At 47.3% G+C, this 23,534-nt stretch overlaps 1 protein-coding gene and 1 long non-coding RNA gene across 5 annotated transcripts in view; one reads left to right on the forward strand and one right to left on the reverse strand.

Moving 5' to 3' along the window:
* Positions 1 to 23,534, reverse strand: part of si:ch73-22o12.1 (nectin-2) — a 93,268-nt gene that overhangs the window by 2,205 nt on the left and 67,529 nt on the right. The window contains exons 7-8 of the mRNA XM_035746194.2: positions 716 to 848; positions 568 to 637 (exon numbers count right to left, since the gene is read on the reverse strand). Coding sequence (XP_035602087.1) covers positions 568 to 637; positions 716 to 848 — 203 coding nt within the window. The remainder of the gene's footprint in view (positions 1 to 567; positions 638 to 715; positions 849 to 23,534) is intronic.
* LOC127914300 (uncharacterized) lies at positions 861 to 6,741 on the forward strand. Of its 4 annotated transcripts, none has more exons than XR_008087944.1 (3): positions 861 to 2,644; positions 4,772 to 4,999; positions 5,228 to 6,741. It is a non-coding gene; the product is annotated as an uncharacterized LOC127914300 (long non-coding RNA). The 4 variants fall into 4 exon arrangements; XR_008087946.1 differs by having other exon boundaries at positions 5,304 to 6,741; XR_008087947.1 differs by having other exon boundaries at positions 4,772 to 4,923.

The raw sequence follows: 23,534 nt of genomic DNA on the forward strand, positions 1-23,534 counted from the left end.
CATGTACTCTGAGTTTGGGTAAAACTAGGTCCAAGAGGCTTCTAAACAGTTCTACCCAAGCCATAAGACTCCTGAACATCTAGCCAAATGGCTACCCAGACTATTTGCAGTGACCCCCCCCTCATTACACCATTGCTACTCTCTGTTAACATCTATGCATAGTCACTTTAATAACTAACTACAAACTACCTCAACTAACCGGTCCCCCCGCACATTGACTCTGTACCGGCACCCCACTGTATACAGTCTCGCTATTGTTATTTTACTGCTGCTCTTTAATTACTTGTTACTTTTATCCACATTTTTTTAAACTGCATTGTTGGTTAGTAAGTAAGTAAGCATTTCACTGTAAGGTTTACTACACCTGTTGTATTCGGCACATGTGACTAATAAAATTAGATTTGATTTTGATTTGAAAACCTATTTCAGATGGAGCGTTTTTCCTAATCAGCATAATATTTTGATCATTTAACAATGTTGCTAAAAACATGTTGTGGTGTTGTAAAATACAAATTGAGGGGCCATAACAGCAAGTCTAAACTGTCATGGCTGGCCAGCATCCCTCACCGTATCAGAAGAGCTGCTGGTGGTGGTCTGCTGCTTGTTAGGGGGAGGGGGCTTGTACTTGGGTGGACCACTGAGAAAGAGAGAAAGGAGGGAATTAAAACAAACAGGATGATCACTTAGTATGAGTGACAGACACACAAACACTCACTCTCCATTGTGCTGGTTGCGTTTTTTGCGGACCAAGACCACAACACTGCCGATAATGGCCAGCAGCAGAACCACCCCAATGAGCCCTCCTATAACACCGCTTGTAGTGGGGCCCTTCACTGGCAGTCGAGTACCTGCAGAGAGAGAGAGAGACAGGGAGAGTAGGAGAAATGAGAGAAAATAAAGTAGATGACAGAAAAAGTGAGACAGGAAGGAAGACAAAGAATAGAAGGGAAGTAAAAGGGGATAAGTACAAAGAGGGAGAGAAAAGAGAGAACATTAAGAAGAGTAGTGATAACATTCACATGCTGGAGTCGTCCCACATGCACAGGAATAACCCTACATTACACAACATTGTTTCATTTGTGGTGAAAGGTTCTGAAAGCGGAATTGTAAATGTAATCCCCAAGTTATGAAGTATGCCTAGCTACAGTCTATAGGGTGTGTGAGACAGAGGTGCAAACAAAGTGTGTGTGTGGATGAGAGGTATAGAGAAAGTGTGTACGTGTGTGTGAGAGCAAGCCGAGATGCAGAGAAAGTGTGTCTCTGCCTTTACAGAAGGTCTACATTAGTACAGACTACAGTCACGTGGAGAGGCAGACAATCAGACATAATGACTGTAGTACCTTCATCTAATGAACCATGACCACAAGTACCAATTCTAAAAATAAGACAGGAATACATACACACATGGTGTGACCCCATCCCCTTATCCTCCCCATCATTGCCCAGGGGATTATGCTAATGAGAGAGTGTTAAAGGGAAATAAGGAGCTCAGCTAATTGGAGAAGAGTTACACAGGGAAAGTCATTTGGTTGGCCCTTGATTGAATGTTAGGCTTATAATTATGACTGTGGTACTGATGATCTTATAGCAACGCTCTGTAATGTAAACAATGGAGCATCCAATGACCTTTACACATGTAAATAGCAGTTTTCAATTAGACCACAACATGTAAATAAAATAAAAACGCTTTGGTTTCCCAGTAAAACTATGAAAACTGTCCATTTTTATTGAACCTTTATGTCGCCCCAATAATAAATGATCATTTCTTAAAATGATCTCAGAGTAGTTCCCCCTGACATGTATGAAGTCATTATTGTTCAGAACATGGCATGTTTAATAGGTCTTATACGTCCAGTTATAGGACATAGAAGGGAGTGTTACTAGGTGATTAGGATGTAATATAGCCTGTTGTCCACATGGCAGTAGTCCAGTTATAGGACATAGAAGGGAGTGTTACTAGGTGATTAGGATGTAATATAGCCTGTTGTCCACATGGCAGTAGTCCAGTTATAGGACGTAGAAGGGAGTGTTACTTGGTGATTAGGGTGTAATACAGCCTGTTGTCCACATGGCAGTAGTCCAGTTATAGGACATAGAAGGGAGTGTTACTAGGTGATTAGGGTGTAATACAGCCTGTTGTCCACATGGCAGTAGTCCAGTTATAGGACATAGAAGGGAGTGTTACTAGGTGATTAGGGTGTAATACAGCCTGTTGTCCACATGGCAGTAGTCCAGTTATAGGACATAGAAGGGAGTGTTACTAGGTGATTAGGATGTAATATAGCCTGTTGTCCACATGGCAGTAGTCCAGTTATAGGACATAGAAGGGAGTGCTACTAGGTGATTAGGGTGTAATACAGCCTGTTGTCCACATGGCAGTAGTCCAGTTATAGGACATAGAAGGGAGTGTTACTAGGTGATTAGGGTGTAATATAGCCTGTTGTCCACATGGCAGTAGTCCAGTTATAGGACGTAGAAGGGAGTGTTACTAGGTGATTAGGGTGTAATACAGCCTGTTGTCCACATGGCAGTAGTCCAGTTATAGGACATAGAAGGGAGTGTTACTAGGTGATTAGGGTGTAATACAGCCTGTTGTCCACATGGCAGTAGTCCAGTTATAGGACGTAGAAGGGAGTGTTACTAGGTGATTAGGGTGTAATATAGCCTGTTGTCCACATGGCAGTATTCCAGTTATAGGACGTAGAAGGGAGTGTTACTAGGTGATTAGGGTGTAATACAGCCTGTTGTCCACATGGCAGTAGTCCAGTTATAGGACGTAGAAGGGAGTGTTACTAGGTGATTAGGGTGTAATACAGCCTGTTGTCCACATGGCAGTAGTCCAGTTATAGGACATAGAAGGGAGTGTTACTAGGTGATTAGGGTGTAATACAGCCTGTTGTCCACATGGCAGTAGTCCAGTTATAGGACGTAGAAGAGAGTGTTACTAGGTGATTAGGGTGTAATATAGCCTGTTGTCCACATGACAGTAGTCCAGTTATAGGACATAGAAGGGAGTGTTACTAGGTGATTAGGGTGTAATACAGCCTGTTGTCCACATGGCAGTAGTCCAGTTATAGGACATAGAAGGGAGTGTTACTTGGTGATTAGGGTGTAATACAGCCTGTTGTCCACATGGCAGTAGTCCAGTTATAGGACGTAGAAGGGAGTGTTACTAGGTGATTAGGGTGTAATACAGCCTGTTGTCCACATGGCAGTAGTCCAGTTATAGGACATAGAAGGGAGTGTTACTAGGTGATTAGGGTGTAATACAGCCTGTTGTCCACATGGCAGTAGTCCAGTTATAGGACATAGAAGGGAGTGTTACTAGGTGATTAGGTGTAATACAGCCTGTTGTCCACATGGCAGTAGTCCAGTTATAGGACATAGAAGGGAGTGTTACTAGGTGATTAGGGTGTAATACAGCCTGTTGTCCACATGGCAGTAGTCCAGTTATAGGACATAGAAGGGAGTGTTACTAGGTGATTAGGGTGTAATACAGCCTGTTGTCCACATGGCAGTAGTCCAGTTATAGGACGTAGAAGGGAGTATTACTGGGTGATTAGGGTGTAATACAGCCTGTTGTCCACATGGCAGTAGTCCAGTTATAGGACATAGAAGGGAGTGTTACTAGGTGATTAGGGTGTAATATAGCCTGTTGTCCACATGGCAGTAGTCCAGTTATAGGACGTAGAAGGGAGTATTACTAGGTGATTAGGGTGTAATACAGCCTGTTGTCCACATGGCAGTAGTCCAGTTATAGGACATAGAAGGGAATGTTACTAGGTGATTAGGGTGTAATACAGCCTGTTGTCCACATGGCAGTAGTCCAGTTATAGGACGTAGAAGGGAGTGTTACTAGGTGATTAGGGTGTAATACAGCCTGTTGTCCACATGGCAGTAGTCCAGTTATAGGACATAGAAGGGAGTGTTACTAGGTGATTAGGGTGTAATACAGCCTGTTGTCCACATGGCAGTAGTCCAGTTATAGGACGTAGAAGAGAGTGTTACTAGGTGATTAGGGTGTAATATAGCCTGTTGTCCACATGGCAGTAGTCCAGTTATAGGACATAGAAGGGAGTGTTACTAGGTGATTAGGGTGTAATACAGCCTGTTGTCCACATGGCAGTAGTCCAGTTATAGGACATAGAAGGGAGTGTTACTTGGTGATTAGGGTGTAATACAGCCTGTTGTCCACATGGCAGTAGTCCAGTTATAGGACGTAGAAGGGAGTGTTACTAGGTGATTAGGGTGTAATACAGCCTGTTGTCCACATGGCAGTAGTCCAGTTATAGGACATAGAAGGGAGTGTTACTAGGTGATTAGGGTGTAATACAGCCTGTTGTCCACATGGCAGTAGTCCAGTTATAGGACATAGAAGGGAGTGTTACTAGGTGATTAGGGTGTAATACAGCCTGTTGTCCACATGGCAGTAGTCCAGTTATAGGACATAGAAGGGAGTGTTACTAGGTGATTAGGGTGTAATACAGCCTGTTGTCCACATGGCAGTAGTCCAGTTATAGGACATAGAAGGGAGTGTTACTAGGTGATTAGGGTGTAATACAGCCTGTTGTCCACATGGCAGTAGTCCAGTTATAGGACGTAGAAGGGAGTATTACTGGGTGATTAGGGTGTAATACAGCCTGTTGTCCACATGGCAGTAGTCCAGTTATAGGACATAGAAGGGAGTGTTACTAGGTGATTAGGGTGTAATATAGCCTGTTGTCCACATGGCAGTAGTCCAGTTATAGGACGTAGAAGGGAGTATTACTAGGTGATTAGGGTGTAATACAGCCTGTTGTCCACATGGCAGTAGTCCAGTTATAGGACATAGAAGGGAGTGTTACTAGGTGATTAGGGTGTAATACAGCCTGTTGTCCACATGGCAGTAGTCCAGTTATAGGACGTAGAAGGGAGTGTTACTAGGTGATTAGGGTGTAATACAGCCTGTTGTCCACATGGCAGTAGTCCAGTTATAGGACGTAGAAGGGAGTGTTACTAGGTGATTAGGGTGTAATATAGCCTGTTGTCCACATGGCAGTATTCCAGTTATAGGACGTAGAAGGGAGTGTTACTAGGTGATTAGGGTGTAATACAGCCTGTTGTCCACATGGCAGTAGTCCAGTTATAGGACGTAGAAGGGAGTGTTACTAGGTGATTAGGGTGTAATACAGCCTGTTGTCCACATGGCAGTAGTCCAGTTATAGGACATAGAAGGGAGTGTTACTAGGTGATTAGGGTGTAATACAGCCTGTTGTCCACATGGCAGTAGTCCAGTTATAGGACATAGAAGGGAGTGTTACTAGGTGATTAGGGTGTAATACAGCCTGTTGTCCACATGGCAGTAGTCCAGTTATAGGACATAGAAGGGAGTGTTACTAGGTGATTAGGGTGTAATACAGCCTGTTGTCCACATGGCAGTAGTCCAGTTATAGGACATAGAAGGGAGTGTTACTAGGTGATTAGGGTGTAATACAGCCTGTTGTCCACATGGCAGTAGTCCAGTTATAGGACGTAGAAGGGAGTATTACTGGGTGATTAGGGTGTAATACAGCCTGTTGTCCACATGGCAGTAGTCCAGTTATAGGACATAGAAGGGAGTGTTACTAGGTGATTAGGGTGTAATATAGCCTGTTGTCCACATGGCAGTAGTCCAGTTATAGGACGTAGAAGGGAGTATTACTAGGTGATTAGGGTGTAATACAGCCTGTTGTCCACATGGCAGTAGTCCAGTTATAGGACATAGAAGGGAATGTTACTAGGTGATTAGGGTGTAATACAGCCTGTTGTCCACATGGCAGTAGTCCAGTTATAGGACGTAGAAGGGAGTGTTACTAGGTGATTAGGGTGTAATACAGCCTGTTGTCCACATGGCAGTAGTCCAGTTATAGGACATAGAAGGGAGTGTTACTAGGTGATTAGGGTGTAATACAGCCTGTTGTCCACATGGCAGTAGTCCAGTTATAGGACGTAGAAGAGAGTGTTACTAGGTGATTAGGGTGTAATATAGCCTGTTGTCCACATGGCAGTAGTCCAGTTATAGGACATAGAAGGGAGTGTTACTAGGTGATTAGGGTGTAATACAGCCTGTTGTCCACATGGCAGTAGTCCAGTTATAGGACATAGAAGGGAGTGTTACTTGGTGATTAGGGTGTAATACAGCCTGTTGTCCACATGGCAGTAGTCCAGTTATAGGACGTAGAAGGGAGTGTTACTAGGTGATTAGGGTGTAATACAGCCTGTTGTCCACATGGCAGTAGTCCAGTTATAGGACATAGAAGGGAGTGTTACTAGGTGATTAGGGTGTAATACAGCCTGTTGTCCACATGGCAGTAGTCCAGTTATAGGACATAGAAGGGAGTGTTACTAGGTGATTAGGGTGTAATACAGCCTGTTGTCCACATGGCAGTAGTCCAGTTATAGGACATAGAAGGGAGTGTTACTAGGTGATTAGGGTGTAATACAGCCTGTTGTCCACATGGCAGTAGTCCAGTTATAGGACATAGAAGGGAGTGTTACTAGGTGATTAGGGTGTAATACAGCCTGTTGTCCACATGGCAGTAGTCCAGTTATAGGACGTAGAAGGGAGTATTACTGGGTGATTAGGGTGTAATACAGCCTGTTGTCCACATGGCAGTAGTCCAGTTATAGGACATAGAAGGGAGTGTTACTAGGTGATTAGGGTGTAATATAGCCTGTTGTCCACATGGCAGTAGTCCAGTTATAGGACGTAGAAGGGAGTATTACTAGGTGATTAGGGTGTAATACAGCCTGTTGTCCACATGGCAGTAGTCCAGTTATAGGACATAGAAGGGAGTGTTACTAGGTGATTAGGGTGTAATACAGCCTGTTGTCCACATGGCAGTAGTCCAGTTATAGGACGTAGAAGGGAGTGTTACTAGGTGATTAGGGTGTAATACAGCCTGTTGTCCACATGGCAGTAGTCCAGTTATAGGACGTAGAAGGGAGTGTCACTAGGTGATTAGGGTGTAATATAGCCTGTTGTCCACATGGCAGTATTCCAGTTATAGGACGTAGAAGGGAGTGTTACTAGGTGATTAGGGTGTAATACAGCCTGTTGTCCACATGGCAGTAGTCCAGTTATAGGACGTAGAAGGGAGTGTTACTAGGTGATTAGGGTGTAATACAGCCTGTTGTCCACATGGCAGTAGTCCAGTTATAGGACATAGAAGGGAGTGTTACTAGGTGATTAGGGTGTAATACAGCCTGTTGTCCACATGGCAGTAGTCCAGTTATAGGACGTAGAAGGGAGTGTTACTAGGTGATTAGGGTGTAATACAGCCTGTTGTCCACATGGCAGTAGTCCAGTTATAGGACGTAGAAGGGAGTGTTACTAGGTGATTAGGGTGTAATATAGCCTGTTGTCCACATGGCAGTATTCCAGTTATAGGACGTAGAAGGGAGTGTTACTAGGTGATTAGGGTGTAATACAGCCTGTTGTCCACATGGCAGTAGTCCAGTTATAGGACGTAGAAGGGAGTGTTACTAGGTGATTAGGGTGTAATACAGCCTGTTGTCCACATGGCAGTAGTCCAGTTATAGGACGTAGAAGGGAGTGTTACTAGGTGATTAGGGTGTAATACAGCCTGTTGTCCACATGGCAGTAGTCCAGTTATAGGAGGTAGAAGGGAGTGTTACTAGGTGATTAGGGTGTAATACAGCCTGTTGTCCACATGGCAGTAGTCCAGTTATAGGACGTAGAAGGGAGTGTTACTTGGTGATTAGGGTGTAATACAGCCTGTTGTCCACATGGCAGTAGTCCAGTTATAGGACGTAGAAGAGAGTGTTACTTGGTTACTTGGTGATTAGGGTGTAATACAGCCTGTTGTCCACATGGCAGTAGTCCAGTTATAGGACGTAGAAGGGAGTGTTACTTGGTGATTAGGGTGTAATACAACCTGTTGTCCACATGGCAGTAATCCAGTTATAGGACGTAGAAGGGAGTGTTACTTGGTGATTAGGGTGTAATACAGCCTGTTGTCCACATGGCGGTAGTCTAGTTATAGGACGTAGGAGAGAGTGTTACGAGGTGATTAAGGGTGTAATACAGCCTGTTGTCCACATGGCGGTGCTGTGTCTCCATAACAGGCTCTGAAGTACTAATAATCTTCACCATCTCTGCTTTGTTCCGTCCTCTCTGCTCTTCATCACTCCCATGATCATCGACTATGTATTTATTTACTATGTCTTTATTCTATTATACTGAGTCGTTTACTTTATGTTCGTATTCTTAGATTTTATTTCTTGTTGTTGCATTGTCTAGAAGGAACGTGCAAGTAACAATTTAGTTGGACAGTATATACACCATGTGTATCCTGTACATACGACCAAAAAAACCTGAAACTTTTCCTCCCTCTCCAAAGTGATTTCCTCCCCTCTTCAAGGAATACCTAGGATAGGGTAAGTAATCCTTCTCACCCCCCCCCCCCCTAAAAAAGATTTAGATGCACTATTGTAAGTGGCTGTTCCACTGGATGTCATAAGGTGTATGCACCAATTTGTAAGTCGCTCTGGATAAGAGCGTCTGCTAAATGACTTAAATGTAAATGTCAATGTAATCTCCTTTTTACTGATAGGGAATAAACTAGGCTGGTGACAGCTTTATCTGGTAAGCATTCTTTATTTATTAGGGTACTTTCTTTTCAGATCAGTTCAGATAAAGGAGAGGAAGCCACTTTAGAGTATTGAGATGCAGCCGCTGTCTGAGTATCTCCAGCAGTGGTGAATAGAGATCAAGCCCTCTCTATCTGTGGTGAATGCCAGCCATGTCTCGCTCTAACAAAATGTCCCAGACGGCCCGAGCTGCCCGCTGTGTCTCTCAGCTGGCGCCGCGCTCCGCTGCCCTCCGACAAGGACAGGCTGGGCTCCGTAAATTTAGCCAAACGGGTGTGGGCACACACACACTGAGCAGAGTCCAGCTGGCAGGGCCATCTTGTATACTATCCAGTATCCCTGTCACTCATACCAACATTTATACACACCCACAATTCTCTGTGGTGTGCTGAATGCCCCATACCCTCCTACTCACTCACACCCCCATACCCTCCCACTCACTCACACCCCCATACCCTCCCACTCACTCACAACCCCCATACCCTCCCACTCACACCCCCATACCCTCCCACTCACTCACTCACACCCCCATACCCTCCCACTCACTCACTCACACCCCCATACCCTCCCACTCACTCACTCACACCCCCATACCCTCCCACTCACTCACTCAAACCCCCATACCCTCCCACTCACTCACTCACACCCCCATACCCTCCCACTCACTCACTCACACCCCCATACCCTCCCACTCACTCACACACCCCCATACCCTCCCACTCACTCACTCACACCCCCATACCCTCCCACTCACTCACTCATACCCTCCCACTCACTCACTCCCCCATACCCTCCCACTCACTCACTCCCCACTCCCCCATACCCTCCCACTCACTCCCTCATACCCTCCCACTCACTCCCCCATACCCTCCCACTCACTCACTCCCCCATACCCTCCCACTCACTCACCCATACCCTCCCACTCACTCACTCCCCCACTCCCCCATACCCTCCCACTCACTCACTCCCCCATACCCTCCCACTCACTCACTCATACCCTCCCACTCACTCACTCCCCCATACCCTCCCACTCACTCACTCCCCCATAACCTCCCACTCACTCACTCCCCCATAACCTCCCACTCACTCACTCCCGCATAACCTCCCACTCACTCACTCCCCCATAACCTCCCACTCACTCACACCCCCATAACCTCCCACTCACTCACTCCCCCATAACCTCCCACTCACTCACTCATACCCTCCCACTCACTCACTCCCCCATACCCTCCCACTCACTCACTCCCCCACACCCTCCCACTCACTCCCTCATACCCACTCACTCCCTCATACCCTCCCACTCACTCCCCCATACCCTCCCACTCACTCACTCCCCCATACCCTCCCACTCATTCACTCCCCCATACCCTCCCACTCACTCACCCATACCCTCCCACTCACTCACTCACCCACTCCCCCATACCCTCCCACTCACTCACTCCCCCATACCCTCCCACTCACTCACTCCCCCATACCCTCCCACTCACTCACTCCCCCATACCCTCCCACTCACTCACTCCCCCATAACCTCCCACTCACTCACTCCCCCATAACCTCCCACTCACTCACTCCCCCATAACCTCCCACTCACTCACACCCCCATAACCTCCCACTCACTCACTCCCCCATAACCTCCCACTCACTCACACCCCCATAACCTCCCACTCACTCACACCCCCATAACCTCCCACTCACTCACACCCCCATAACCTCCCACTCACTCACACCCCCATAACCCCCCACTCACTCACACCCCCATACCGTCCCACAGATTGAGACAGGGTTTATCCACTCTTGGTGTATTCAAGGATTCTACCTGTATTCTCAATGTGAGGTATGGTCTAAAATACTGCTAAGAGTTTTAAAATCTTTTAAAAAATACTGACAATACTGCAAAAGTTCTACAACACTAGAGCACTGCTGCATAAGATAGCTGGTGCGTAATTAAGCAGCCTCTAGATGATTGCTGGGGGATTCTCTGGGCTGAGAGACTGGCTGACCAGGAAACAGAGTGTAACATCTCACTCTGCCTGCTTGCTTACCTCTCTCGGTGATACCAGTCTGCTTCTCCCAACTGGGATTAAGGTTAACATGCTTCCCCAGCCAACCATACAGGCCCATATGACTCATGTGACCTCGGGCTGGCTGACCTGGCCTAGCTGCACTATGCTGCACTTATCCCCATCTCTCCCTTCTCCCATCCTGCTCTCCTCTACTGCTGCCTTCGTTTGGGAAACGCTCGTTTATCTCTCCTTAATATGGCAGCCCAAATCTGTAGCGTCTCCAGCTCTGCATCTTTAATCTCCTAACGAGCAGAGATAAGCCTGTTTTATTACCCTCCCTGCCCTCACAACACACACACGTGTGCCATCTCTGCTCCCAGAGCTATATATTTATTATACCTCAGCTATAAAAGTCATTGACCCAAACAGATTAAAGGGTCATTCATTGGCCAAACAATCCTACTGTTGCTGATCATAAAATCCACCTGTATTGTATTATTGTTGACTTAAGTTTGAGCATCAACGTACACATGAGACAAACACGAATCCATTGACCCCAGATGATGGGGTTACAGATTAGGTCTAGACGGATTGATCAGCACTGATAGAGATAAAGATGAGCTAAAGAAAGAGCTGAAGTAATCCCATTGCTCAGTCAGGGAGAGGAGAAGTCTAGCCCTTAGATCCTAAAGGCTTAACAGTGTTACATTACCAACATCCATTCAGCCCAACACACACACACACACACCTCGCTCCCTAGCGACCCTGTATCCTGGTAACCAGGCTCCGCATACATAATCACACAGATTGGAGGTGTGTGTGGGAGGGAGAGAAGGGCAGGGACATACAGTGATAGAGGAGAGGAGAGAGGATGAATGGGAGAGACGGGGTGATGGAGAGGAATTCCGGAAACTGCCTCTTCAAGTATGCTAGTCTTATATTACTGCTGCTAATAATAAACACACAAAACACAATATCACTACCATCAACACTACTACAGTAGTACTATGTGGACTGCTAGTACTATAGTCTCCTGCCGTTGGCTGTTGCCTGCCTGCCTGGTGCAGTACTGAAGCTGTAGTCTGTCAGACAGGCCCAGTATTCATCTAGGGTGATTCCAGAGCTGGCCCCATGCATTTACACTGTCTGGGATTAAACGTATGTCAGGGACACCAAGCCTGTGTGTGTGTGTGACAGCAGGAAAGACCGTGTGTATGCATACAATTGCGTGTGGGTGTGTGAGTGTTTGACGTTGATCTCCCCCTCTCTCTGCAGGGAAACAGTGTGCTCCCTGCCATGGTGCATTAAGGCACCGACAGGCACCCTGGGAGAAGGCAGGGTATCTCTCTCCCACCCTCATACCCTCTCTCTCTGACAAGGTCGAGACTCCCCTCTCGCTGTCTCTGCGTCAATATTTACAGTCCACTTCACACTGGAACAGAGGTGGCTGGGTCAAGCCAGCATGGAGCAGGCCTGCTGCATTACCCAAATGTATCTTTCCAGTCCAGCTGAGAAGGTTTAATAGGGGTAGGAATAGGAATAGGCAGGCTGTAGTAGTCCAAAAGGCAACACACACCAACCCACAACCACACCAAGTAGCTGTTCATCCCAGCAACAGAGAGAACATACACAGGTTGCAGCTGGCAGATCCATAACAAAGCACACACACACACACACACACACACACACACACACACACACACACACACACACACACAGTCCAGGTAACTAGGAGTTGTACTGTAAGAACCCAGGTCACCTCAGTTAGCTAGTGTGTCATAATGTGAACTGTCCCTAACCTCCCCCTCCTTCCCTGGGGCCTGGTCTGTCACCCATTGGTCCGTTTACCTGCCCTGTGACCGTCCGCCTGGGAGAACATCCACTTCATTAACTACTGGAGCACTACTCCGCCATGCACAGAGGGATCCCAGCCCAGAGCGCAGCCTTCTACTGAGAGGGGAATGAGGTGAGACAAACTAACATTTCCACTACGGTTTCCTCTACTAACAATGTGCTGGTCTCAGGTTAGGCTGTGTTAGGTCAAAGCAATATCGAGGAGGATGCCTTGATAGAATTTAATATCACTTACAGCTATATCTGTTCAATGTCAGTAGAGGTGGAGGAAAGAGAGGAGATGACTTCAGGCTACTGAGATGTATCCTCTCGGCCACAGCAGGCGGCTAATTGGGGGGCCGTCTCCAGTAACAGAACGGGGAGCCGTAATGCCCCGCTTTCCAGTTGCATCCTCTCCCGCTTTCAGCCGATGCCCCTCAAGAGAATCTGCACAGCCAGAACGGCACAGGCCCGGCTCTAGCTCTGCATTCGGATTTAAACTCTCATTAAGACAATTCTCCTCTGCCATGGTGAACTATTGGGCATATAAACAATGGAATAGAATAGGCAACGAGGGTAAGATTCTGCATGTGGAAAAAAATGACTTATCGTTCGTTATGTGGCGAGCTACCGTGACTAGGTTTAGTTTGTTGTTGATTATGCTGGGTTACAGCGCAAGTAACATACACATTCAAGTATACACACGTTATTTGCATGGACATCTAATGGGCCTGTGGGCATATGGGTGCGGAATCACAATGCAAACCAGAACCACAGTTATATATAGTTCCCTGGGAGGTGCTCGAGGTTGTGGGAGCCTTGTGCTGATCATACATGGAAGTCACAGGAGGTTGGTGGCACCTTCATTGGGGAGGACAGGCTTGTGGTAATGACTGGCGCGGCACCAGTGGAATGGTACCAAATACATCAAACACACGGCCTCCAGTTGTTTGATGTCATTCCAACTGCTCCGTTCTGGCTGTTATTATGAGCCTCCTCAGCAGCCTCCTGTGATGGAAGTCATTACCACCTGTTGCTATAGCTGTGTGATCTTCACAGTGTCTGTCCTTAACACCAACATTACACATAGAATACCACAAAAGCATGCACACAGTGTGTTACAAAAACACAATCATACAGGATGACAGACACACACAATGCATATGGATGCTAATAGTCACATTTAACATTAACATTTAAGTCATTTAGCAGACGCTCTTATCCAGAGCGATTTACACCCCCACATGTCACAGATGAAGAATATCAAACTGCTGTACATATGCATCAAAAGGCCTTACCGACAATATCCTCCAGACAGACAACCCCATGGTCACAATGATCCTTCATACAGCATCTAACACACTGCATCAAGTCTGTCTCTCTCAGATAATTATTTTTATGTCACAATTCATCCGAATCTCAATATACAGTTAGCTATATCATGCTCCTCCATTTCTCCCACCTCTCAGTGTGTGTGTGTGTGTGTGTGTGTGTGTGTGTGTGTGTGTGTGTGTGTGTGTGTGTGTGTGTGTGTCAGAGATAGACAGTTCAATAGCAAAGTATAAAGTGGGTGAGAGGACATAAATGCATTGCAGTGGGCGAGGAGCACAGTGTGTGAGGTAATCAATAGGCAGCGGTGAAGGACACTTGGTGCAGTGTGGAACAGCAGGCCAGCCCTGAGTGAAAGACATGACACAAACACTGGTTGCATGCCATAATGACACTCAACATGACAGTCAACACAATACAGAAAGACACACATACACAGAGTGTACAAAACATTAGGAACACCCGCTCTTTCCATGACAGACTGACCAGCTGAAATCTATGGTCACTTATTGATGTCACCTGTTAAATCCGCTTCAAATCAGAGTAGATGAAGTGGAGGAGACCGGTTATAGACTTTAAAGCCTCGAAACGTGTCATTCAGAGGGTGAATGAGCAAGACAACATAATAAAGTGTCTTTGAATGGAGTACGGTAGTGGGTGCCAGGTGCACAGGTTTAAGTGTGTCAAACTGCAACGGCGCGGGCTGTTTTTCACATTATGATCATTTTACTGTCGACGCTAGTCAGTGTGTGTGAGTGCATGCCAGTCAATTTAAGTGTTCACCAGGGCACACTAAGTCATTGGTGTGCGTGTCGACAGTAACACACTACACTCCTTATTGTAAATGCTTATGTATCCACACACACCAGTCATTGAGAGCTGTGTTGAGGGGAGTTATATCAGTGTTTCCTAAAGAGCCTCTTATACTGGTCCACACCACACTAGCCCTTAAACACCCAGCACAGCACAGGGCTCTACATATTTAATACAGAGCTCAGAGGACAGAAGAGTGGAAGAAGAGGGAGAGGGGATTGATTTCTTGGCAGCTTTACACCAGTCCAATCCTCCTGAAGTAGTGTGTGTGTGTACGCGTCTGCACAAGTGTGTGTCAGACTGCGTTAGACACGGCGAGAGGAGAGGGAACACACACACGGAGAGACAGGAGTGTGTGTGGGGAAGAAAGGTACCTGTGTAACAACACAGAGTCAGACGGATGGAACAGAGCTGATGTGAGTGTTTTTGATCTGCTGCTATAGGAATGGAGGCTACTCATTGTGAAGGATGAGGCAGAAATAGCAGTTATTACACACCTAGATGGGCAGTGACTTCCTTTCTACTCCAACTGTCTTCGCCTGGGCCGGTATTCTGTCTGTTCTCAACATCTCACAAAGCTCAACATTCTTTTGGTCTGTGTACCAGGGTTGGGGCAACATCCATTTCAATTCAATCATTGAAAAGTTTCCATTTACTTTCTATGAGAAGTTTGCAGTTCTTGAATTTCAGTTCACTTCCTGGATTGACTGCATTGAAACGGAATTGACCCCAACCCTGCTGTGTACACAGTAACAGTCACCTGAACAGGAGCAGATCATGGCATTGTTCTCTGTAATCTATCAATGGCACACACACACACACACACACACACACACACACACACACACACACACACACACACACACACACACACAGCGGTATCAGATAGATGTGCGTCTACTGGAGGTGACACATACCCATCTTTCTTGTAGACACAGACACACCTGTTAGACTTGTATCAGGTCCCTCTTGTCTCTGCTCTATCAGCTCAACTGGAGGTGAACAACACACACCGGTCTCTGAGACACCTGTATCAGGACCATCAGTGTTTCCTCTAGGTGACAGAGCTGTCGAGCAGGTGACAGAGCTGTCGAGCAGGTGACAGAGCTGTCGAGCAGGTGACAGAGCTGTCGAGCAGGTGACAGAGCTGTCGAGCGGGTGACAGAGCTGTCGAGCGGGTGACAGAGCTGTCGAGCGGGTGACAGAGCGGTCGAGCGGGTGACAGAGCGGTCGAGCGGGTGACAGAGCGGGTGACAGAGCGGTCGAGCACGTGACAGAGCTGTCGAGCAGGTGACAGAGCTGTCGAGCAGGTGACAGAGCTGTCGAGCAGGTGACAGAGCTGTCGAGCAGGTGACAGAGCAGGTGATAGAGCTGTCGAGCAGGTGACAGAGCGGTCTAGCAAAGGGGTGGGCAACTCCAGTCCTCGAGGGCCTGATTGGTGTCACACTTTTTCTCCATCCCTAGCAAACATAGCTGATTAATTAAATTGCATTCTAAAACTGAAGATCCTGATTAGGTGATTATTGGAGTCAGGTGTGTTAGCTGGAGCTGGGACAAAACTGTGACACCAATCAGGCCCTCAAGGACTGGAGTTGCCCACCCCTGGTAGCAGGTGATAGAACTATCTAGCAGGTGACAGAGCTGACTCTAGCAGGTGACAGAAATGTCTAGCAGGTGACAGAAATGTCTAGATCAATCACTTCCTCTGTGAAACACACCAGTCAGTAGACCATTAAGCAATATTAGGCTGGTTGACTTAGCATACATGCCATAGACAACAGTGTCCACTGTCACAAATGAAATGCCACCAACCCGTTTGGCAGAAAGACACTCTCCCTTCACCCTCTGCTATATGACACAGGAATGTTCACCTGCCCCCAAACCCATCATCTCATTATCTTCACTCACTCCAACTCATTTGTTCTCTTTTCAATGCACAACAATAAACCTTCAGCTCCTTTCAAAAACAACTGTCATCATACCAGACTTCACACAAGTCCAATGCCTGAAGGAAAAGGGTGACTGAAATATTAATTCCAAAATGTCTGGCTGATTAAAAATATGAATGAAATAAAACCCTGGGGGGGTAAAGTCTTTCAGAATACATAATGATAGACAAGGTTAAATGAGTCCAATTATTCATCTATCGGACTACAGATCTACAGCCGTCTATCCATTATATAGTGGAAGAACATCTCTAGTGACCAGTAACTTGGGTCAATGCATTCTGTGTGTGACATGTCTTGGCTGTGACATGCTCTCCCCACCGCCTGCAGAAGCATGTGTGTGTGTGTACAAGCTTGTGTGTAACATGCCTCTGCTGTACGGATCATTCATATTATTCATAAGGCTGGATGCCAACATGGATGAATCATTTTGCTGTAAAATGTCACCAAACACCAGTGTGTGTGTGTGTATGTGTGTGTGTCTCGCAGCTTCACTGCTGGACGTGGTGGCAGGCTAGCTATGACCCTGGTTGTCATCACTGTACAAAAACATTACCACCACAAATAGACAGGAGGGATGGAGTGAGGAGGGAGAGAACAGAGGGTGGATAGGGAGAGGAGGGGGGAGTCAGTGAAGGAGACCGGGGCAATAGGGGACAGGGGACACAGGGTGGACAGGACAGCCAGAGCTAAAGGGGACAGGCATGGAGACCTCAGAGACAGGCTATAGGCCTGGTTATTGTACAGCACCTCAAGTTGCAGAGAGCCCAGTGAAACTAGTCTCTGTAGATGTCAGTATGATGTCATCAGAGAGTTCAACACATTACTATCAACCCACACACAACTCCCTGACAAAGACACACACAACTCCCTGACAAAGACACACACAACTCCCTGACAAAGACACACACAACTCCCTGACAAAGACACACACAACTCCCTGACAAAGACACACACAACTCCCTGACAAAGACACACACAACTCCCTGACAAAGACACACACAACTCCCTGACAAAGACAACTCCCTGACAAAGACACACACAACTCCCTGACAAAGACACACACAACTCCCTGACAAAGACATACACAACTCCCTGACAAAGACACACACAACTCCCTGACAAAGACACACACAACTCCCTGACAAAGACACACACAACTCCCTGACAAAGACACACACAACTCCCTGACAAAGACACACACAACTCCCTGACAAAGACACACACAACTCCCTGACAAAGACACACACAACTCCCTGACAAAGACACACACAACTCCCTGACAAAGACACACACAACTCCCTGACAAAGACACACAACTCCGTGACAAAGACACACACAACTCCGTGACAAAGTAACAACTCCGTGACAAAGTAACAACTCCGTGACAAAGTAACAACTCCGTGACAAAGTAACAACTCCGTGACAAAGTAACAACTCCGTGACAAAGTAACAACTCCGTGACAAAGTAACAACTCCGTGACAAAGAAACACAACTCCGTGACAAAGAAACAACTCCTTGACAAAGCTCCAGCAGCAGTTACATAAAGGAGCTTTTCTTGTTGCATTTTAAAAGTCCTCCATCCCATCATGCCTGTGACCTTTAAGGTTGAGAGAGCGTACTGAGGAGTGGGGCTATACACTACAGACAGGCTCAGGGCCCATGGATGAAGGACAAGGAAGGAGAGAAGGAATGAAGGAGGGAGAGAAGGAATGATGGAGGCAGTGTCATCTCTGCTCCCTCTGGCTCTTACAGCTGTTGTTCTCTCTTTTCCCCTCTCGCTTTTCAACAGCACTCATCTCTCACCGATCACCCACTTGTGCCCCTTCTCCCACCCTACCTCCCATCGTTCTCCTACAAATCACACCCTACAGAAGGCAACCCAATGCATTGTTCCACAGACACACTATGAACAGTGATTGACTAGGGAAGAGGAGAGCTGAGAGAGACTGATATAAAATAGATATTACCACCCTGGGACAGCAGCAGCGTAGAGGGCCCTAAGCAGGATAAACGACCACAGACAAACCAGGCCACAGACGTGATAGGCTACGCATGCAGAGAAAACCTCAGACACTAGACTGACCATGTAGCACAGGAAGGGATCTAGAAATGGAACAGCTCCATACATCACATGGCCTGTGTCCCAAATCACAACCTATTCCTTATGTAGTGCACTACGTTTGACCAGAGCCCATTTCTGGTGTAAAGTAGTGCACTACATAGGGAATTTGGGACACACTACATAGGGATCCATTTTGGTCACATCCTTTGTGTGGGCCTATGGAGGATAAAAGACAGGAGAAAAGCTCATAGACAGGCCCTGTAATACAGAGATAAATTGTAGAATAGAGGCATGGGGCTACAGATGATAGAAGACTAGAGACTCCCAGACCAGACACACACTAAAGTACAGCTAAACCAATATAGTGCTGCTACGCCCAAGGAGCCATAGGTGGTAAAAGATGAGAGCTCTAATATTGCTGTGTGTGTGTGTGTGTGTGTGTGTGTGTGTGTGTGTGTGTGTGTGTGTGTGTGTGTGTGTGTGTGTGTGTGTGTGTGTGTGTGTGTGTGTGTGTGTGTGTGTGTGTGTGTGTGTGTGTGTGTCTAAGGTCCCAGGCTGCTCATTTCTCTCGTATGTCACACACACTGCTCTCGTGTCAGACACTCCTCTGCACATGGACATGAATCAGGCCTCTCCATGGAGCCGACCCACAGCACCATATTTGTGGCCCTGTCACTGTGCCCCTGTCACTGTGCACCTGTCACTGTGGCCCTGTCACTGTGGCCCTGTCACTGTGGCCCTGTCACTGTGCACCTGTCACTGTGCACCTGTCACTGTGGCCCTGCAGTGTTTTAAGAGCAGGGCTCAGCAGACAGGTAGATACACCCCACAGTTCAAAACCTTCAGCTCCCGTCTGTTCTGCCCTCTAGACAACGTCTGGCTTGCAACAGAGAAGCACAATAAGTGGAAAGGGGAAGGGACTCCTTTCCTCACAGAATAGATTGTGATTTGATTGGCTGCAGGTAACACTGGGGGGTTATCAGTCTCCTGTGGTAACCAGATCAGAGAAACAGGGAAACAGATATAAGGGGAGGAAGAGAGACGGTATCTCTGAGCAGTGAGATGAGGAGCGGGGTGGACTGTCAGATTCTCACCATTCATCTCATTTCGTTATTATGAGAGTGACAGAGGGAGAAAGGTCAAAGGAAGGAGGGACAGAATAGAAGAGGTGAGAGTGACAGAGAGATAGATGGAGAGAAGGATGAATAGAAGAGGTGAGTGAGCAGAGAGATAGATGGAGAGAAGGATGAATAGAAGAGTTGAGTGAGCAGAGAGATAGATGGAGAGAAGGATGAATAGAAGAGTTGAGTGAGCAGAGAGATAGATGGAGAGAAGGATGAATAGAAGAGTTGAGTGAGCAGAGAGATAGATGGAGAGAAGGATGAATAGAAGAGGTGAGTGAGCAGAGAGATAGATGGAGAGAAGGATGAATAGAAGAGGTGAGTGAGCAGAGAGATAGATGGAGAGAAGGATGAATAGAAGAGGTGAGTGAGCAGAGAGATAGATGGAGAGAAGGATGAATAGAAGAGGTGAGTGAGCAGAGAGATAGATGGAGAGAAGGATGAATAGAAGAGGTGAGTGAGCAGAGAGATAGATGGAGAGAAGGATGAATAGAAGAGGTGAGTGAGCAGAGAGATAGATGGAGAGAAGGATGAATAGAAGAGGTGAGTGAGCAGAGAGATAGATGGAGAGAAGGATGAATAGAAGAGGTGAGTGAGCAGAGAGATAGATGGAGAGAAGGATGAATAGAAGAGGTGAGTGAGCAGAGAGATAGATGGAGAGAAGGATGAATAGAAGAGGTGAGTGAGCAGAGAGATGGATGGAGAGAAGGATGAATGGAAGAGATAATACAGAGTGTGTGTAGAAGTGTTAAGAGAAGTTGCCTCACACACAGACATAGCTGTGTGAAGTTGTCACAGTACTTCCCGCAACCTGACTCTGTTTGATATCAGACAAAGGACTGAAATAGACTTCACTCCTACAGAGACAGAGAGACGAGACCACAGTCACTGAACAAATCACTCTGGACTGCCTCAGAGAGAAGAGACACAATCTCTATCCCGTGTGTACAGTCACAAAGACGCACTCTGACCAGTTGATTCACTCTAGACCTGACAGTCCAATAAAAATGTCATACGACTTATCCTGACCAACCTAGAGCCAGTGTTTCTGCTCTTCTCTTGATCGGTCGGTGTGTGTGTGTGTGTGTGAGCACGATTGAGAGCCTGTTGAGACGGTGAATTAAGCAACCAGTGCATCTGATCTGCAGAGCGCCCCGAGCCAAACACACACGCATCTATTCTTAAGAGCGGAGCAGGAGTAACCATTCTTATATGGATAGAGATCTGACTCAGACAGACTGTAGGTCAGTGCTGCCAGCTAACCAGAACCCTGTAAAATGGTCAATTTTGTTATTCTGTGTGCTTCAGGGAGAGGTTTAGTTCCAGGTACATGGGAGCTTGACGTGCGTGCACACACACACACACACACACACACACACACACACACACACACACACACACACACACACACACACACACACACACACCCTTTCATCTGCGGCTGCAGTCTGTTTTTGCAGGTGGTGGTTGAGGTCACTGCACCACTGAGTGGGACATACAGAGAGAACACACACACACACACACACAGATCTCACAGAATCTAAACTAACACAGCTGCACTAACCCCATGCCCCCACTCTTCTAATCCTACTCCCCCCGTTCCTCTCCTCATCCCAAATCAACCCACTCCTAAACCTACACTATACCGAAACCCATCCCTCTACAACAACCCCCCCGTTCCTCTCCTCAGCCCAAACCTACACTACACTGAAACCCATCCAACTACAACAACCTCCCCCGTTCCTCTCCTCATCCCAAATCAACCCACTCCTAAACCTACACTACACTGAAACCCATCCCTCTACAACAACCTCCCCCGTTCCTCTCCTCAGCCCAAATCAACCCACTCCTAAACCTACACTACACTGAAACCCATCCCTCTACAACAACCTCCCCCGTTCCTCTCCTCATCCCAAATCAACCCACTCCTAAACCTACACTACACTGAAACCCATCCCTCTACAACAACCTCCCCCGTTCCTCTCCTCAGCCCAAATCAACCCACTCCTAAACCTACACTACACTGAAACCCATCCCTCTACAACAACCTCCCCCATTCCTCTCCTCAGCCCAAATCAACCCACTCCTAAACCTACACTACACTGAAACCCATCCCTCTACAACAACCTCCCCCGTTCCTCTCCTCAGCCCAAATCAACCCACTCCTAAACCTACACTAGACTGAAACCCATCCCTCTACAACCCCCCCACTTCTCCTCCACAGTCCTCATCCAAAACACCCTTCATCACCTCCCCTACACTACACTGAAACCCATCACCCTACAACAACCTCCACAGTCCTCGTCCCAAACACCCTTCATCACCTCCCCTACACTATACTGAAACCCATCACCCTACAACTATCCCACTTCTCCTCCACAGTCCTCGTCCCAAACACCCTTCATCACCTCCCCTACACTATACTGAAACCCATCACCCTACAACTATCCCCCCACACTTCTCATCCACAGTCCTCCTCCCAAACACCCTTCATCACCTCCCCTACACTATCAAACCTCACCCTACACTATTCTCCTCCACAGTCCTCGTCCCAAACACCCTTCATCACCTCCCCTACACTATACTGAAACCCATCACCCTACAACTCCCCCCCCCCCCCACACTTTCCTCCACAGTCCTCGTCCCAAACACCCTTCATCACCTCCCCTACACTATACTGAAACCCATCATCCCTACAACTATCCCACCCTACACTTCTCCTCCACAGTCCTCGTCCCAAACACCCTTCATCACCTCCCCTACACTATACTGAAACCCATCATCACCCCTCGTCCAAACACCCTTCATCACCTCCCTACACTATACTGAAACCCACCCTACAACTTTTCTCCTCCACAGTCCTCGTCCCAAACACCCTTCATCACCTCCCCTACACTATACCCCCATCACTATACCCCTCCCTCCACAGTCCTCGTCCCAAACCCATCACCCTACACTATACTGAAACCCATCACCCTACCCCCCACTTCTCCTCCACAGTCCTCGTCCCCCAAACACCCTTCATCACCTCCCCTACACTATACTGTCCTCGTCCCAAACCCATCACCCTACAACTGAAACCCCACCCTACACTTTCTCTCCACAGTCCTCGTCCCAAACACCCTTCATCACCTCCCCTACACTCCCCTCACACTATTCTCCTCCACAGTCCTCGAAACCCCTTCATCACCTCCCCTACACTACAAACCCATCCCCCTACCCCCCTTTCCTCCACAGTCCTCGTCCCAAACACCCTTCATCACCTCCCCTACACTATACTGAAACCCATCACCCTACAGTCCTCGTCCCAAACACCCTTCATCACCCCCCTACACTATACTTCACCCTACAACTATCCCCCTTCTCCTTCTCCTCCACAGTCCTCGTCCCAAACACCCTTCATCACCTCCCCTACACTATACTGAAACCCATCACAGTCCTAAACACCCTTCACTCACCTCCCTACACCCCCCATCACCCTCTCCTCCACAGTCCTCGTCCCAAACACCCTTCATCACCTCCCCTACACTATACTGAAACCCATCACCCTACAACTATCCCACTTCTCCTCCACAGTCCTCGTCCCAAACACCCTTCATCACCTCCCCTACACTATGAAACCCATCACCCTACCTACCCCCCCACTTCTCCCTCCACAGTCCTCCTCCCAAACACCCTTCATCTGAAACCCACACCCTACAACTATACACTTCACCTCCTCCACAGTCCTCGTCCCAAACACCCTTCATCACCTCCCTACACTATACTGAAACCCATCACCCTACAACTTCT

The sequence above is a fragment of the Oncorhynchus keta genome, chromosome 31, assembly GCF_023373465.1.
Source record: "Oncorhynchus keta strain PuntledgeMale-10-30-2019 chromosome 31, Oket_V2, whole genome shotgun sequence".
NCBI lineage: Eukaryota > Metazoa > Chordata > Actinopteri > Salmoniformes > Salmonidae > Oncorhynchus > Oncorhynchus keta.